This window comes from Coptis chinensis, chromosome 2, assembly GCF_015680905.1.
Source record: "Coptis chinensis isolate HL-2020 chromosome 2, ASM1568090v1, whole genome shotgun sequence".
NCBI lineage: Eukaryota > Viridiplantae > Streptophyta > Magnoliopsida > Ranunculales > Ranunculaceae > Coptis > Coptis chinensis.
The window spans coordinates 89,826,532-89,844,823 of NC_141457.1; the positions used below are offsets into that span (position 1 = coordinate 89,826,532).

An 18,292-nucleotide genomic window follows, 5' to 3' on the forward strand; every position below is an offset into this window, starting at 1 on the left:
TTGTAAGTTTTTTTAATGCATAGGAACTTATAATTCAAAATTTTTGCAGATTCATAACTCAAAAGTAGCAGCCAAAGTTTAGCCGAACAACCAAATGACATTCCACCATTTTTAAAGAAAATTAAACAATTTATATATTAATTTTTTGATTATTTGTGACAATGTTTAAAATAGTTAGGAGATTATATCTACAAAATATTAGTCTAATCTAAAACTTATAAATGCTCTTACGATTTTGAGTTTGTTTACATGTCAATGTCAAGATAAAATATGTCCCTAAAACCCCTCCTATATATATGGTTTACAAGGGATAAAAAAATGTTTTAACGCCCAACTCATTTTGAGGAGAATGCTTTAAATTAAGGCTAAATCTATGGTGCGCGAGATGTATGGTGCGCCATTACATCTCGGCCACTCATACCAAAGAGTGCGTGTGTATTTAATGACAAAGTACTGATCCAAAAGCCCAATATTACCTGCGCACCATACAACCTGCGCACTGAAGACATGCTCTTAAATTAAAAGCATTTGTGGGTGGATACCAGGGGCGTTTGGCTTGAGCAATTTTATGATTCCGCCTAGTCAAAATTATAAGTATATTTGTTAACACCAGATTAGTCGCTTAATTGGAATCAGTCTTTTACTTGAGTGGGCAGCAGTTTTAATTTGCTTTCGACTTTGAATAAATAAAAAAGAGCAAAAAACCTAGCCAGACCTTTGAAAAAAACACATAACGAGCCTGATACTTTTTTCTCCACTTTTCTTCGTCTTTTCGAAAACATATGTATTAGACTTAATCCAATGGCTCCCTATCCCCTTAAAAGTAAAGCTAAAGTCAACAAATTTTACTCTATATCTTCATTTTACTCTGTATATATACAAATGATTTTACTCTCTATCCTCTTTGACTTTGAATAAATAAAAAAGAGCAAAAAACCTAGCCAGACCTTTGAAAAAAAAACATAACGAGCCCGATACTCTTTTCTCCACTCTCCTTCGTCTTCTCGAAAACATCTGTATTAGGCTTAATCCAATGGCTCCCTATCTCCTTAAAAGTAAAGTTAAAGTCAACAAATTTTACTCTCTATCTTCATTTTACTCTGTATATATACAAAGGATTTTACTCTCTATCCTTATAACACCCCGTATTGTATTTTATTTTTCCTATAATAATAATAAAGATAATAATAATAAAAATAGATAAAACAGATATAGGATATCCAACAGTTACGGATAAAAGCCCGTAAATAAGTAGATAAGTTTCAACCCTTGTTTTTCGGAGGAGGTTTTAAAAACTAGAAAATAGAGTATTCTCACGTAGAGTTTTGAAAAAGAAAAAAAAAACCCCAGCGAGAGTTTTAGAAAAAAAAAGGAGGAGTTTTACTGAAAGAAGAAAGGGTTTTGAACGAGGAAGATCGTCATTTCGCGCAACAATCGACTTTGGTATTTCGGGATTTTTCTTGCTGTTCGGTTTATAAAATGTGAGTAGTACGGAGAAATTCTTTTACATTCTCGTTAACTGCTAATCATATCCGAAATAGTGTTTTCATATTAGATATCTTGTAAACTGCTAATCATATCTGCCGGCTGTTAGATCAAATTCTGAAGTACTACAGTTGTATAAAAATTCTGACAAAAATCTAAATTCATGATTGTTATGCTGTGATGAGGATGAGAATATGTATTAGTAAATACCAACTTCATTGTTTAATTTGATTTGAATAGAATTTTATTACTAGGGTTTTGTTTTACTGCTATTGTTGGTCTGTAGGATTTGGATGGTGATTAGAAGTGTTTTGTGGTAAGGGGATGATCTATATAGGTTGTGTGGGTTGTCGGGGAATGATGGGTAGTGAATGATTGTTGTTTGAGGGCTGTGAAGCTCTGACAGAGTATTAATGGCCGTCAAAACGCGATGGTAAGGAGTGGGGGAAAAAGCAAGTTGATTACACAATATTGTTGGGGTTTTAGTTGGGGATGGAAACCGAGTGGTTTCGGTGTGGTTGGCTAGTGTTTGAATGATGGTGAAGTTGTCACAGGAGCGTTAATGGCGTGAGATGCGATTTTTGAAGTGTGAGGGAATTGAGATTGGAGGGTATTGACATATGGGGTTTTTTGTGAGGGTCAAAACCGAGTGGTTCATTAGTGGTGGCGAGTGGCTGATTGGTGGTGGCTGGAGGTGGTGACGCTGGTGGAGGCGTTGGTGATGAAGATGAACAGTGAAGTTAAATTTTTGTTTTGTTGGGCTTGGGCCCGAATTTCGTGGGTGGGCTTATGTTTAAAATTTTAGATTTTATTTTTTGAATTAAGTTTAGACTATGGGCCTTAGGCTTTGGGCTTTTGGGTTAGATGAGTTTAGGCTTGGTTGACCAATGTTGACTGTTGACCAGAGTTGACTGTTGACCAGGGTTGACTTTGACTAGTTGACCAAAATTTGACTTTTTCCTAAAATTATGATTCGGTCTATTAGGATAAGTCTAGGACTATTAGCATGTTTGACTTAGGCTAAGACCTTTCTAAATATACTTGTGTACGTGTATTTACTGCTTTGTGATTTTTCAGTATTTTACGATACACAACGTTATGACACTTATACATCCCTGAAATTAATAACGCGTAAACCAAAAATAATTGAATCAAGATATTCCTTCATTCTCTGAACTAATATATGCAATAAAGTTCAATAATGCGTAAACAAAATTTACCGCACCCTTTTAGAACTCTCCACGCCTAAAGTTTTGGAATTGAGTTTTATAACTGAAGATGTCATATGATAGGTGGGCATTTATTGAATGTGTCATAAATGGCCCGTTAGCATTATATATGGGTATTCATTGAATGTGTCATGAATGACCCGGGTATTCATTGAATGTGCCATAATGACCAGATTGTTTGGACTGCCCTAACAAGGAACTAAGGTATTCGCTTTGCGGGTTAGTTGTATTCCTTGAGTGTACGAGAATGTAGGATTGGGTATTCCTTGAATGTGGCAGGAATGACCCAGGGCATTCATTGAATGTGCCATGAATGGCCCGTCGATGATATGATAGGTATTCCTTGAATGTGGCGCGGGAATGACCTAAGGTATTCATTGAATGTGCCATGAATGACCCGAGTTTTGTGCCCAATGAGTCGTGAAATCACGTGTATGAAAGCCGAGGTGACTATGATATTGTGGTATTCGGTGGGAGAGAGGCACACATGAATGTGTGATTTGGCAAATGTGTGGAGTGCAAATCGTGGAGTAGGTACTAAAGGGTGGGTGTATAAGAAAAGTAATTGATTAATTGATAAGAGAAATTGATTTGATTATGCGAGTGTGTTTGGGCTTACTTTTGAATACATATAGGATATTTACATATGTTATATACAAGTTATAACTTTCTTTTGCAGGAAGGTAGGACTTAATAATATTTTGTGCAGGTTAAAACGAGTTGTTAGAATGAGTTAATATAATGGAAGTTTTGCTTGGGAAGAAACTATGCCGGTTGAGATGACGGAACTACCTTTCTTCCAAGCTGAGAATGATTAGGTTATGATAGAGTTAAAGTGTTAGTTGGATAAGAAAAAATTTGAAATGTTTAAATGTGGTTAGTCTACTCATTCCAGCAAATTTCATTTTTTGCTAACCCATATATGTTTGCTTGTTTTGGCAACGTGGGTGTGTTCTTGAGAACATAGGTGGAAGGCAGTGGAACCGCGGCGTGTGATTGAGATTCTTGTCTAGAGCAGTCCGTTAGTTTTCTTTTAGGTCTGATTCTTATTGGAAGGATGTAATAACGTAGTTTACTTTTTGCATGACATGAGAACATAGTAGTAAGGACTATTATTCAGAGAGTCTGTTTGATGTTTTGTTTGGACGGGATGATATCTTAATAAAGCAATGGCGGATAATTATTGGGATTCTTTTAATTTAAGTTGATTCTTTTATGACATGGCTGTTAGGGTTTTGTATGTGTAGTATCCCCCGTCATAGTCTGGGTTTTTAAACAAGTGAACCTAGTGATGTTTGAGATATTTATATTTCAAATATTCACTTTGTTATTGTTTAGAAATTCGGGCTGTGACAATCCTCTTCGACTTTGAATAAATAAAAAAGAGCAAAAAACCTAGCCTGACCTTTGAAAAAAAAAACATAACGAGCCCGATACTTTTTTCTCCACTCTCTTTCATCTTCTTGAAAACATCTGTATTAGGCTGAGTCCAATGGTTCCCTATCCCCTTAAAAGTAAAATTAAAGTCAACAAATTTTACTTTCTATCCTCATTTTACTCTGTATATATACAAAGGATTTTACTCTCTATTCTCATTTTACTCTCTATATATAGAGAATAAAATGAAGCTAGAGAGTAAAATCTTTTGTATATATTAATGATATAGAGTAAAATTTGTTGACTTTAACTCTAGTTTTAAGAAGAAATTAATGATAGAGAGTAAAATCTGTTGGCTTTAACTCTATTTTTAAGAAGAAATTAATGATAGAGAGTAAAATCTGTTAATTTTAACTCTATTTTTAAGAGGATAGAGAGCCATTGGACACAGCATTAACAAATAGTTGTTAGTTGCAAATTTGCATTATTTGTAGATATGGCACACCACTTCAACTAGTGCTTTGTACACAATGCACGCCAGTTGGCATACGGGTAGGGCCACTTCAATTGTCGCTACCCTCTAACTCCCCTCTAAGTGGTGCGGGTGTAGGGCTCCTAGTTCATATGTGACTAATATTTATTATCACCTAGAGTCCTAGAGATGGCCCTGTTTGATCACAAAAACAAATTGTTACTACTCTAATTGGGCAAACTTGTTTCACCTAAAAATTCCAAAATTGTTACAACCACGGACCGATATCGATATTTCCCATATATCCCTTTTTTTTTTTAAAACTCTAAAACTTTAAAAGATATAATCGATATAGAATGCAACGCTCCAACCCAATATGTTTCGTTTTACCTAATGCACCTGAATCGATATTTTAAGTTTGGAATAGTGTTTGGATATACGATATTGTCCCGGTTTTGGATACACCGATAATACACCAACATGGGCAACAACCAGAGATAACATAAAAGAGTTGCGTCATATACTCATATCTCCGCTAAGTTTTTAGCTGTTTCCTAAATCCTAAGACGGTCCTAAAACACTTGGAATCTTTCGTACCAAGTCCAAAAACATCAAGAAGATTACAAATGAGCTTCTGATTTTATCGTGAAACACGAACCTATGAACGAATAGCTTAGCTGTGTTTCGTTCTTTTCTTCGTCCTTTTTATTCCATTCCTTCTTTTGTATGTGGGAGTAAAAAGGGGTTGTTTCTTAGCAACGCCAGTACATCATAACGCACCGGGACTTGAACGTAATTGAAACGAAAATCTAAGACCGAAACAGTCATAGAAAAGAGATTACATTTTATATTCCCAATGTCTGCTCTTATTTTTCTCTGTCTCTGTGGGCATTTCGTCTCTTCTTCCCGCTCTAGCACAGTATCATACTCTTTTCTCCACCACCTCTGTATCTCTTAAAAATGACAAGCTAAAAACACACCCTTCTTCAAAAACGCGTTGTTAAGGGTCACTATCTGGTACTTAAATGATGTTTAGTTAAGTAGTGGTCAAACGGTGGAAACTTAAAAGCTTGTGTTTCCATTTAGAGAAACATACAGCTACTCGACTCATAAGTTTAGAACGTTTCCAACTTTGTCGACGTTGCTTTTTTTGTTCTTTTTTCTATGTTAGCAAATGGTTTCTTCTTAAGGTAAGTTAAACTTGTTGTTATATCATTTTCTACTTCATTTCACAACACCCCTTTGTTTGTAGACTACTTGTTTCTTTTCTTCTTTGTATCTTCCAAGCCCAAAAGTTTCATTCTTTTCTAAAAAAAATTTGGATGATGTCTTCATTGTCAACGTGACAACGTTTGTGGATGGGCATGTAAGGAGAGTGAAGGTAATATCATGAAAAAGGGTTTTTTGAGTGGAAATAAGATATTTTTATTACTTCTGTTGAAGTTTTGGAGCAAGAAAAACTTTGGTTCTGATTCTTTTTTGTTTTTTTTTATTAAAATTTATGTTCTTGTCTTCTTTATTCAAGTTTTGAAGTTATTATTCACTGTTTGGTTGAGTTGCAGAAACAGTAGAGGCTAGATAGTCATTGAAGTGGGTTTCTTGAGTTTTACGCCAAACTAAAAAAAATGAAGAAAATGGAAGTGGAAATCGTGATTGCTACTGCTTCTCCTCTGTGTTGAAGGTACGATCATTAAATGGTGATTAATAATGTAATAATTACTGTTAATTTCTTACACAAGCGTTTTTTGGTTTAATTAGTAGAGATGATTAGATAGTACTGGTAGCTAATAATGTACGTGCTACGTGCCGTACACGTACCCCCACCGAATTATCCGGTGGTTTCATTTATCCCAGTTCAAATATTAGTGGGGTTTGGGGGCATAGCTGTAATTATATTGAAACGTTTTTTACGTGTCATGTACTTGGTCCACCAGTTGAACCAAATTTGTTATTTCGCTGCTCCGGGACTAGATATCTATCATAGTCCCTCTCTCAATGACACCATGTCCAAGTGATCAATGGTCACGAAGTTATGCAAGTTTTAAGGTTACAGGAGAATAGCTGAATAGAATACAGCAGGATATCCTGGACTTCTCATATGATACTGACGGATGCTTTGTACATATTAGCTATTCTAGACTGTGTATGTATTAAATGGGTTAGCAGTACAGGAAACTATGCTGCCCATACCTTAGCCAAACAGGGGAGATCTTTACCTATTAATAGAATGGATTACTTACCCACCATAAAACATTCTGGATAGGGAAAGATTTTATGTAAATTTTGCTTTCTAATCTATATATATAATATGCTGATTACCAAAAAAAAAAAAGCTGAATAGGACTCTCACAAACAGCTCCTAGCTGAATTAGTTAAGGTCTCAAGTTTCAGTCTCCTTGGGTGGATCCTAGGTTATTAGGAGATGCATGCATAGTGAGTCCGGTGCGGATTTGTACAGATTAAAGGCCGGTTCCAGCACCTGGGATCGTATCCCCAAGTAGTGTTGCAAGCTAAAAATTGCGTTGCCTGAGGATTTAGCGGACCTCAGAATTAAGACCATCTGATTATTTAATTCAGTGAGTATAGACAGTCTCTGTGCTGTATGGTAAATCACCAACAAAGTGTTGGAGGTGTTATTCTCATTTCATCTGTACCTGGGATAATAATCGTTTTGGTTGTCACTTGTCACGGTGCAGCTATTCTGTTCTCTTGATTTTCTGTTGGACCACATCATTTATTCTCAAGTATACTCCCAATCATCTATTCCGTCCAAAGTATCTGATCAGATTATGTATGTGTCGTATTTTGGTGGTGAATGATCTTATTAATCAGTGCATGGGTCCATGAAGTTTGATGCTACAAATTAATTATACGTAAAGCATTTAGAAAGAGGGTCCATGTATTTGAAGGTTTAGATTATTTATACCCAAAGCATGGAGAAAAGAGACCCGTCGACTTGATTGGATCGGATTAGATTAATTATAGCAAAAGTATAGGGGAGTTGGACAAACAATGTATCATTACATATGAAATGTACGATAAATCTATCTTAAGACAGAATAATGCCATGGGTTTTGCTATAAACAGAATAAATATATTTGTTGCAACGCGTATTTTGTCCTCTAGTATTTCTTTATTCTTTTCTACCACCACTCATTGATTTATTCTTTTCAGTCTTCGAAATTTTAAAAAAAAAAAGCTATGTTCCATCTCCACTCTCATTGATTTATGTGTTAAAAGCATTGCTCTTTTGAATTTCGCACATACTTGAGGTAAAATTTTACAAAGAGGTTACTCTTACAGTAAGCCAAGTAAACTTGAGGTGACATAAGATGTTTTGGAGTCAGGCAATAGTAAATGAGGAACTAGATTCGTCCAATTGATTGGAGAGTTATTTTGATTTTATTCTTGTTATGTTTGTTTTGGTGTTTCATTGCGATTCTTACGAACAACTGATTATGAAATTTTTTCTTTTTGCTTTTATAATCATAATATATTACCAAACAAATCTGTAATTGTGATCAATTATAACAAATCAAATATACATATATAACAATATCACCAAATTATTGCTAAGATGTGTTTCTTGTCAGGCAAAAAGAATTTATTTATGTTAAATCGTTGACAAGTTATGGCCATCCAGTGGTCATTTAGGAGTGCTATAAATTTACTTGTATAATGATCCATTATTTAAAACAAAAAATATAAAAAAATGTAAGAATCCTGGTCATTATTGTGTACTTCATTAACGGTCCATTTTCAAATCTTCTTGAAGACCCCTAACATAAGCACATTCTTTTCTTCTCCTTTAGATGGAATCAGTCAAGCCCGCAATCTCATCCAGTTTCAGCGGAAAAATCCGCAGTTTCTCTAAGGTTCTTCGGTTTAGACCTGCTGGAGTTGCTCCAGACGAAAGTATCCGCAATGCTAAGGTTCAAGGAAAGTTAGAAGATGATCATTCTGGTCTTGTTGAAGATGACGAAAAGTTTCAGCGCAGAATGGCAGTCGAAGCACTGCTTGCAAAAGTTTTTACAAGCCTTTCATCAGTTAAAGCTGCATATGCACAGCTACAAATTGCTCAGTCTCCATATGATGTTGAAGGGATTCAGTATGCTGATGATGTTGTGATTAATGAGTTGAAGCGTCTCTCAGAATTAAAACAATGTTATGTGAAGAACCAGATTGATCCAGCTCCTCCTGAAACACAGTTGCTGGCTGAAATTCAAGAACAGAAAAATCTCTTGAAGACATATGAGATAATTGGAAAGAAATTGGAGACTCAGCTCAAGCTCAAAGACTCTGAGATTGACTTTCTAAGGGTAAAGGCAGAGGAGTCTAACAAAGAGATTAGATTACTGGAAAAGAGATTTTATCAGGATGCAACTTTGTCTGCTTTCAACAATCTTCATATTTCAGGTTTGAATCCCACTCATTTTGTTGCAGTTCAAAGGCATGCCGTTAAGTCAATTCAGAGTTTTGTTAAGTTAATGACCAGTGGGATGGAGGCCTCGGGGTGGAATATTGATGCTGCAGCCAGTTTGATTGACCCCCATGTTGTTTATTCGAAACCAAAGCACCATTATTTTGTATTTCAGTCCTTTGTGTGTCGAGAGATGTTCAGTGGATTTCAGTATCCCAAATTTTCTCTTCACAAGGAGTCTTTGCCTGATGGAAAGCAAAGCAGAAGACATTTCTTTGACCAGTTCATAAAGCTGAAATCTATAAAACCAAAGGAATTTTTCTCCAGAAATTCCCCATCGATATCATTTGCAAAATTCTGTCGTGCCAAGTACCTACGGCTGGTGCACCCAAAAATGGAGTTGTCCCTGTCTGGTGATCTAAATCAGAGAAATGTAGTGAACTCTGGTGGATACCCTGAGACCAGCTTCTTCGATGCATTTTCTGAAATGGCAAGACGGATTTGGTTGTTACATCACTTAGCCTTCTCATTTGATCCTGAAGCCTCAATTTTCCAGGTGAAAAAGGGTTGTCGATTCTCTGAAGTATACATGGAAAGTGTGACCGAGGATGCTTTCTTATCCATGGAAAATCCTCAAGTAAGTTTCACAGTTGTACCTGGATTCCAGATAGGTAAGATAGTCACACAGGCCCAAGTGTACCTCTCTACCTCATGACCCTCCTCGTCATGTCAAGTGTTTGGTTGGATTCTCTGCCAGCCAATATATGTGGCATATTCAAAGCCAAGTCATCAGTTCCTACTTCCTACAATTAGAAGTTGGGATGACACATGCTGATTAGGAATTTGAATTATAGAGGACAAGGGGGTGATGAGCATGTGGAAGGTTGTGGACTGCTGGGGTACGACTAAGTATTTACTTGCACACAACATTGTCTTTGTTTTGTGAATGACAGAAGGGAAAGCGAGTGGAATGATGTTAGAATATATATGTTAATGTAGTTGTTCTCCATAATGGAGATTTTGTTGTTTATAGTTTCAAAATGACAGAATTGGAACTAGCAAAGAAAAGCGAACTATGTAGTTTCGTGTCGCAGACTATTTTTGTTTGTATATGTATATACAAAGCATGTTATGGCGGGGGGGGGGGCGGTTGTTATTATAATCTGACAGATGGCTTAGTTTGAAGCTTGTTGTGATTAGCTTTTGTGATTAATCCAAACCACTAATTTATTATTGCACGCTTTCACAAGTTTGCCCAGGACATGAACATTTTAATTAACTTTGTTGCTGTATGCTTTCTAAGTAGGTGCAAAATTGTCTGCTATTGCTAGTGTGAGATTGTGAAATCAATAGGTGAGTCCTCAACTTGTTCAACGTCGTATACCATTAAAAGCTGAGAAGTACCCGTCGGTTGAATCAAAAGATTTGATGATCTTGATACTTGCCTATCGGTTGTGAACATTTATACCCTGAAAAATTTCTAGTGCAATGAGTTTAAAATCAATAATTACATTTTAATATTGCAGTATAGGTTCATATAATTTTGAAGTGGGCATTATGTACGTGTAGGGACTGAGTGTTAGTCTTTGACCGACCTATCGAGTGCGGTGTCGGGGTGGAGGAGATGGGCAATTGATATGCTTCTGGTCCTGTCGTGGGGCCTTCTTGTTTGAGGACTAGAGGGAATGCTTGTTGTCATTTACCAATGTTTAGCTGTGAGTTTCATGTCTGTCATGTTTGTGCTATGCAGTATTAATGCCTCAGCGTCGATTCCAAAGGGTAATGGGGTATGCCTTTAGCGCCTATCGGCTCACAGCTAACACTCTCGTCGAGAGTGTGAAATCCTACCGCCGCATCAATAGTAATCACGAACCCATAAATTCTCACAGATGACAGATCCATGTGCTTGCTGCAACTTATGACAGGAAGAATCCAACAGTTTTGGAGTAAAAAAATGCTGCTCACAGAGTACGAGCTCTTACGGGACCAACAACATCTGGTTCTCTAACATGCTTTGGTCACCTAGCCATAAAATACATTCAAAGAACGCGGCTAGTCGCAAGAAATAATTAGTTAGTTCTTGGATTCATCCTTACTGGATATTCAAAAGCCGCGAACATCCTGGCCATCCAAAATATATATCCTAGTTTCCAAAGCATTTTTTATGCAACACTTTACTCAATGACATCTGTGGTTCTGTGCTATTAAATACACAAGTCTCGAGAACTTTATTCCGTAATATAATGCAACAAACAGTAAAGAAAATGAATATTTGAAAAGCTCTAGCGAAATTTAGTTTACTGTGCTGCTTCATATAAGTTCGAAAACTAACACCATGTCCGAAAATGTTACTTATCTGTGTGTATTATCAACAAATAAATATCGTCATACAGTCCATTACTCCATTTACACCATCAATATTCACGTCCTTTTTGTGTATTGATAATTGAAAATTTGAAATCCATGAATCTATTCGTACTGTTTCAGAAAGGGCATTTCTAGCAATCGAAACAAAAGCCTTCGTGTTGAAGCAGTTTACAACTTTATAGCAAGTCTATCTTAAATGAGATTAGTAACTTTTTGATGCTGGTGGAATCCGATATCATCACCTAAAATTTTTACAGACTTCCTAGTCGGCACCTGCCATCATCACATGATATTTGAGCTCCATCAATCACTTAATCCATTTATGATTTCTCCATCAAGGTAAGACTTAAATGAATTCATGGCCCATAGGCCGAATTTCCCAGATATGTACCTACCAAGCACAACCTGAAACACGGCCCAAATTAAACAAAGGGGATTGGTGTTTGATTTTCCAAAATTGAGCACCATAATCCTTTTGCTAATCCTTAAATTTGAGACATAACAAGGTTTAGATAACAAACAACTGAAACAACTCGATGAAAATTTTCACACTAGTAATCCATTGTATCTCATGGTGGAAATATACCCAATGAAATCAGCTTAGAAGTTCGACTCAACCCGCCTAAAACACTCAATAGTCCACTCAAATTGCTTTTTCCTTTACATGGCTAGCTACAGATGAACCCCATCTACATCCCACAATACCTATCATTAACAATTTTACTCAAGTCATATACATTTTGCACATGAGAAGAATCTCATCTGAAAAAAACTTCGCGCAATATCAACATAGAAGTCGACCCTGCAAAAACTCAAAAACTGACATTATCAGCAACCCCAGCTGGACTAGTTTTGGCTCCTCAGGTAGGCTAATCGGAATATAACAGACCTCAACCCGTAGTAGATATATCCACATCAAGAAATGAAATGGAACGCCATCCACCATTCGCGTAGCAGTACCTACCCCTTACTAGTAAATTAATCATATAACTAACTCCACTAATTTACTTACTAATTGTTTATATTAACCAAACGATCATCAAACTCTGTAGGAAATACAGTCAGTGCACAATAGTCAACTCCTTGGCAACCTTGGACTCTCTAACCCTGACAGATAAAGACTCCACCACATACTGTTGCACCCCCCACAATAATCCTTATCTATTTGATTATCAGGACTCTGAAGTTGAAGGGAGAAATCCGACCAGAGAAGATATGGAAACTGACAACCAATAAGATGAAATGTGTGGGAACTGGGAACCTTCAGAAAACCCCACACATACCACAAGAGTCAAATGCAGGACCACTACACCGTCTTGTCTTAATAGTTAGAAAGTATTGGAAAAGAACATGAACAAGCAATCAATGTGTGGGAAAGCGACACCGCCCTCTGTATGGCCAAGGAACTAAGCATTTGTAAGCTTACTGTTTATTCGAAATATAATCCTCTCCTGCTGAGTCGAAGGAGAGAATGGGACATCAAGGGCCACTTCCTAGTCAAGACAAACAAAGAAAGTATAGTTGATTGTTTAATGCAACAATCAGTCAGAACAAATATCTAATATGCAGTAAACGGAAGCATGCAGATAGAAATAGACAAGTTAACAACACTTACGTCCAAATACATGCATAATAATAAAGATCTATTCTTAAGCTCAAGCACGCATACACCATGATGAAATCATAACTTCATACAATTGATTGAGCCAGGGCCATGTTAATTTCTCCATCAAGTCATAAGAAAGAAAATTCGGTAATGTTCATCGCTGCTCTCTGCAAAGTGTTGGTAAAGGAAACAGTTGACATGAAATAAGTACCAAAACAATAATTATGTGCTCATCATTCTGGATTTACGGAACTGCTAGGGAACTTAATCTTTAATCCATTTTGAACAAATAAGAAACAGGCTTAAGCTTGCTTTCTGCACATAAGCTCAGTTCTATCCTATATGATTTGCATTTAAATTTGAGAAGACATGTCAACAATAGAATAATTAAAAATTCACAAATTTGATTATTCAATCGACTGGACTTCTAAACAAACCATAAGATTTCACTCGAGAAACGAAAAAGATGAAACTGTATTATCAATGTTGTTTGGCAGGATAGCCCGTGACTGGCTGACTGCCAATGTTATTACTGCCTGATCTCTAAGTTTCCAACATACAGAAGTAACTTACCTGGCAAATGAAAGAGATACATGCCATCTTCATTCTGTTAAGGTACCTAATCACAGTGCTCATTTCTTGAGCCTAAAGTTTCCTCTGGCAAGCAATGTAGCCTAAGCATCTATGAAGAGAAATTAAAGGCAGTTCATTCAGATCTGAATCACCATTAACGAATAAGTTCTGTAACTTCTTTAGTCACTTCAACTGTTTCAGCCAATGCAGCCAACTTTTGTTTCATCAGAGTAAACTCCATGTGCAGATTGTAAAACATTACTTTTTATTCACAAAGAATTCCAAGTTGTCGGTGTTTTGAGTTTCTCAGTCAACCATTCAAGCCATATGCCACAAATAGATCACTTCCAATCTCAGCAGCATGAGTGCTACACTCCTTTGTGTAGTTTCATTTTTTTTCCTCCGGACTTGGCTAACCGGATAAAAAAAAAAATTTACATGGAGGCAGTAGGCCTGATGGAAGATTTCACGGGGTGTTGTCACTTCCTACTTCATTTGCAAGTGATGAAGGATTGGAGGCTTCAGCAAGTGCTTCAAGCATAGTAATGACCTCGGTTGTGTCATCCAAATAATACTTTGCCTTGCTTGGCTTCTGACCAACCGTGCAAGCAAACACTGAAGTGTTGGGGGACAGAATGCCTCTATTCAATGCATTTCCGATGATTTCAAACATGTCCTCGTCCGATCTATCATCACCAATACACAGAACGAAATCAGCTTGCTTCCCACTCTCGGCCATTGATGTAAAAATCTTTTCTGCAACAAGGCCTTTGCTGACTCCCTAAAAACCGAGAGGTGAAAAGGTATTAGTGATCCATCACCAATGAAAATGATTTACTTCAATTGGAATATATTTGGTTTTCAACTTTATCACAAGGACATTCATCTGTATTAGGAAAGTACAAAACCTGGAAGGCTACATTCAAAACCAATGGCAAGCACAATAAATGTGAAACATAAACTACCAAGGACCTTCTTATTCTTTGTTATTAACGAAACCACAATTTCTTAAAACAAATTCTAGAATACAGGAAACAGAATGGTCTAATAAGAAGCGTATTAAGGAAAATAAGTAATGACTGCTGAAAACTATCTTACACAGATACACTTAAATCAGGTGATGGCCTGATGAGTGTGTTAGATCTTTAAGGTGTAAATGGGTTATCAAAAAATTTCTACAACGCATGACCCTGAAAATTAATATATGCAAGGCATACCTGAGGTTTAACTTCTACAATGAATTGACCTCTCTTCACTGCAACAGGTTCATTTGCCAGTACACTTTCTAGATGGTCCAACATCTCCTTTGCTTGAGTTGATCCAAAACCTGGGTCGGCATCCTGATGGTGCCATACCAAGGCACTCTCCTTGGTTTCAATGGAAGAACCATCCGTAGCTTCTGTATACAATTTCATCACAGGCTCAGCCATTTGTATCCACCCAAAATCACTACCATGTCCACACGTTTCCCATTCTTCATTGCCTGACCACCTGAAGTATTATGGCAATAGATACAGGTGAATAAATTTCAACATAGCATGAAAGATGAAAAAAATCAATACAAGTACATCAAATTAATTCAATATAGATAAAAGAACAGGAATACCTCAAGAAGTAGCCATGTTCTGCAGCGATCCCAAGTTTCTTGCATGGAGAGAACCACTTCCCTAAGCTCCCCTTCCCTCTACCACTGACGATAAAAACAGAATTTTTTGCATCATCGCATAGGGTATTTATGATTGAAATAACCTCTTCACTTGGCGTCTTGTCGATTGATGTCTGGGGCATCACAGTGCCATCATAGTCCAACAATATGGCTCTATTCGTTGCGTTTTCATAAGCAGAAACAATGGTATCGATTGTCAGCTTTCTAAAATTAGGATCAAGCGCCACAACTCTGAAACCAAAGCCCAGCCCGATTCCCCAACACCTTCTCCTGAAATGATCTCTGCACGTTCTCTCCATGTCCTGCATGAAGCTCCGAGACCAGTAAGCCACATCATGGGTACTAACATACCTATAATGCTTCTCATGTCGCAACTGTTTCTCTGCTTCAGCCATTGAGATTGCCTCATTCAATGCCTCCGACTCAACATTCCAAGGATTAATCCGGATAGCGCCACTAAGTGAAGGAGAACAGCCAATGAACTCAGATACTACTAACATACTCTTTTTGGGAAGATTCGAATCTGAACTAGATTCAGAACCAGATACACCCTGTCGACACACAATGTATTCATAAGGAGTAAGATTCATCCCTTCCCTCACAGCTGTAACAACAACACATTCAGCAATGGCGTAGAAAGCCATTCTTTCACTTATCGAGACAGGCCTATCAGAAAGACTATCGGTTCATAACCAGGTTGTCCAAATTGTTCGTTGATCCTCTCGCAGCTGGCTTGTATCTCAGCCTGTATTGCATGAAGGTCTCGTCCTCTTCCTCTAGCAGGATTTGCAATCTGAACCAATACAGCCCTCCCCTGCCAGTTTGGGTACTGCCTAAGCATATGCTCCATTGCCAATAACTTCAAATTAATTCCTTTGAAGATATCCATGTCATCCACACCAAGCAACACTGTTTCCCCTTCAAATTGCTGTTTAAGCTCTTCTACCCTCCACTCCTTATCTGCGAGACTCAATACAGATTCAATCTGACCCATGTGAACCCCAACTGGCATGATCTTGATCCCAACCATTCTTCCGCAGTACTCTAATCCGATATAACCTCTCTTTGACTGATACTCCAAACCCAACATTCGACTGCAAACAAGAAAGGAAATGGCGTGCGTAATCAAAAGTGTGGAAACCAATCAAATCTGAATTCAAAAGTGCCTTGAGAATCTCCTCTCTGACAGGAAGAGTCCGATATATCTCAGACGAAGGAAACGGGCTGTGCAAGAAGAACCCCATTCGCAATCGAAGAAACCGCCTCCTCAAGAATGTGGGCAGTACCATAAGATGGTAGTCATGAATCCAAACAAAATCATCTTCCGGGTTAATCACCTCAATCACCTTCTGAGAAAACAACTTATTCGCAGATACATAAGCCTCCCAAAGAGACCTATCAAACCTCCCACCATGATCAGCCGAATACGGTAACATATAATGAAAAAGAGGCCAAAGCTGTTGCTTACAAAACCCATGATAAAATTTCGCCAAGATATCCGGAGGAAGAAAAGCCGGCACAGACTTAAACCTCTCCAACAAAATCTGCGCAACATCGTCTTGTTCACTGACATCAACATCCACTTTCAATGAGCCAACATATATCACCTCCATATCATCAGGTAAACCATCTTTAAGCTGCAATACCAAAGAGTCTTCATCCCAACTAAAACTCCACCCTTTATTATCAGCCCTTCTTTTGGCTTTAACCGGTAGTTGATTAGCAACGATAATAATTCGATCTTGACTAATAGATGACGGTACATCAGATGATACACTATTCGCTCTATCCTCATCATCTAGCTCAGACACTATACCTGGCACTGTCATTACCCTCGGCAATCTCCTTCTTTCCCTCCCCATTCCCATCGCTGGAAAATTCCCAGACGCTAGATCTAACAGATTCGTATATGATCTTGACAACATTTTTTTCCCAATCAACAATTTACCAGTGCTCAAATATAGATAAATCTAAATAATGGAAGCTTACCTTACCCCTTCCGTACAGATCTTGATCTGGTTGATGTTTGGTTTTTGTCTTCTCTCCTCACATTATAAAAAATAAATATCTCTCCCCCAGAAGAAAATATTATTAATTATTATTTAACAATCCTTAATTTTTGTAATTATATATATTTATTGATATTTCCAGGGACGATCATCCACTCATAATGTTTTCGGATATCGAAATATACTACGAATCCACAACACTATCCAGCTGATTTCTTGATATTTCAGGATATTGTACTGGTATTATCGAAAGTTTTATCATTGTTTTCTCAGAAAAAAAGTAATAAAGAAGAAAAGAGGATAAGGTTGGCCAGCCGACTACATGCAACTGCCAGTTGGCATCACGTAGACACCGAAAACACCAATCATCACGTGTTAACCGGCCACGTGGGACCTTGTAATCTAAATCACGCGTTTCATTGAGCTGTACCACGACAGCTATGCGTACGGCGGGACTAGGATATCAAATCTAGCCAGGTAGTAGTGTGGGGCCAGTTTATTAGGCTTGTGCCACGTGGAGAAACTTTAAAGCAAGTTTTGTGGATAAGGTTGAGGAGAAAGAAAGGAAGAGGATAACATGGAGGGCTTTTTGTATTACGTCATAGATGACGTGTATAGAAACTGGATATTTCTTGATTGGTCAGACTTGGTTGACCATCCTCCTTAGATTCTGATGGTCAGATCTGAGTCAATTACTTGATTTTGTGAAAATTCGAGGAAATTGGACGGGAAGAGATGAAGGATGTCGTTTTCAATCAGTTTATAAAATGGATGGATATCGTTTAGTTGGTCCAGTTGGTTTGAAGGTAGCACGCACGTGGTCCTTGTTGTCTAAGGTTTTATTTTAATTTTTTTTTTTGTACGGGTATAATGCAAGGTATATTCCACCCTTTGAATTGAATATTTGGTCACTAATAAAAACCAAACACCGTCAAGTGGGTAGTGTTACCTAATTTAGGTTTGGAGAGAGCGACCACTATTCATAGTGGGAATGCAACAGTGTTTGACGGCTCTTTTATAGCACATGCTTTTCTTTGCTAGCTATGACTTGAGGACTGCATTAAGCTAAGGTGTTGTCGAGTAGGCTG

At 37.5% G+C, this 18,292-nt stretch overlaps 2 protein-coding genes and 1 pseudogene across 5 annotated transcripts; 1 reads left to right on the plus strand and 2 right to left on the minus strand.

Moving 5' to 3' along the window:
- Positions 1 to 5,031: 5,031 nt before the first annotated feature.
- LOC147518781 (protein GRAVITROPIC IN THE LIGHT 1-like) lies at positions 5,032 to 10,076 on the plus strand. 4 transcript variants are annotated; one of them, XM_086590525.1, is made up of 3 exons: positions 5,032 to 5,944; positions 6,126 to 6,244; positions 8,376 to 10,076. In XM_086590525.1, exon 3 carries the CDS (start codon positions 8,376 to 8,378, stop codon positions 9,696 to 9,698), a length of 1,323 nt encoding a protein of 440 aa, XP_086446651.1. In that variant the 5' UTR covers positions 5,032 to 5,944; positions 6,126 to 6,244; the 3' UTR covers positions 9,699 to 10,076. The 4 variants fall into 4 exon arrangements, with proteins under 4 accessions (XP_086446651.1, XP_086446652.1, XP_086446653.1 ...); XM_086590526.1 differs by having other exon boundaries at positions 5,032 to 5,753; XM_086590527.1 differs by lacking the exon at positions 5,032 to 5,944 and having other exon boundaries at positions 5,952 to 6,244.
- A 3,264-nt stretch (positions 10,077 to 13,340) lies between these two features.
- On the minus strand, positions 13,341 to 17,470 carry LOC147518782 (putative alpha,alpha-trehalose-phosphate synthase [UDP-forming] 7). The gene is made up of 3 exons (XM_086590529.1): positions 15,136 to 17,470; positions 14,747 to 15,020; positions 13,341 to 14,310 (listed from the first exon to the last, which is right to left on the minus strand). The coding sequence occupies exons 1-3, from the start codon at positions 15,837 to 15,839 to the stop codon at positions 13,996 to 13,998; spliced, it is 1,293 nt and encodes a 430-aa protein (XP_086446655.1). The 5' UTR covers positions 15,840 to 17,470; the 3' UTR covers positions 13,341 to 13,995.
- On the minus strand, positions 16,176 to 17,063 carry LOC147518783 (putative alpha,alpha-trehalose-phosphate synthase [UDP-forming] 7 pseudogene; annotated as a pseudogene).
- Positions 17,471 to 18,292: the final 822 nt, after the last annotated feature.

Coding starts and splice junctions, on each gene's coding strand:
- LOC147518781 (XM_086590525.1), top strand. CDS start 8,376: ATGGAATCAGTCAAGCCCGCAATCTCATCCAGTTTCAGCGGAAAAATC.
- LOC147518782 (XM_086590529.1), bottom strand. CDS start 15,839: ATGGCTTTCTACGCCATTGCTGAATGTGTTGTTGTTACAGCTGTGAGG. Junction 15,021..15,135: donor GAACATGGCTACTTCTTGAG/GTATTCCTGTTC, acceptor ATAATACTTCAG/GTGGTCAGGCAATGAAGAAT. Junction 14,311..14,746: donor TTGTAGAAGTTAAACCTCAG/GTATGCCTTGCA, acceptor CTCGGTTTTTAG/GGAGTCAGCAAAGGCCTTGT.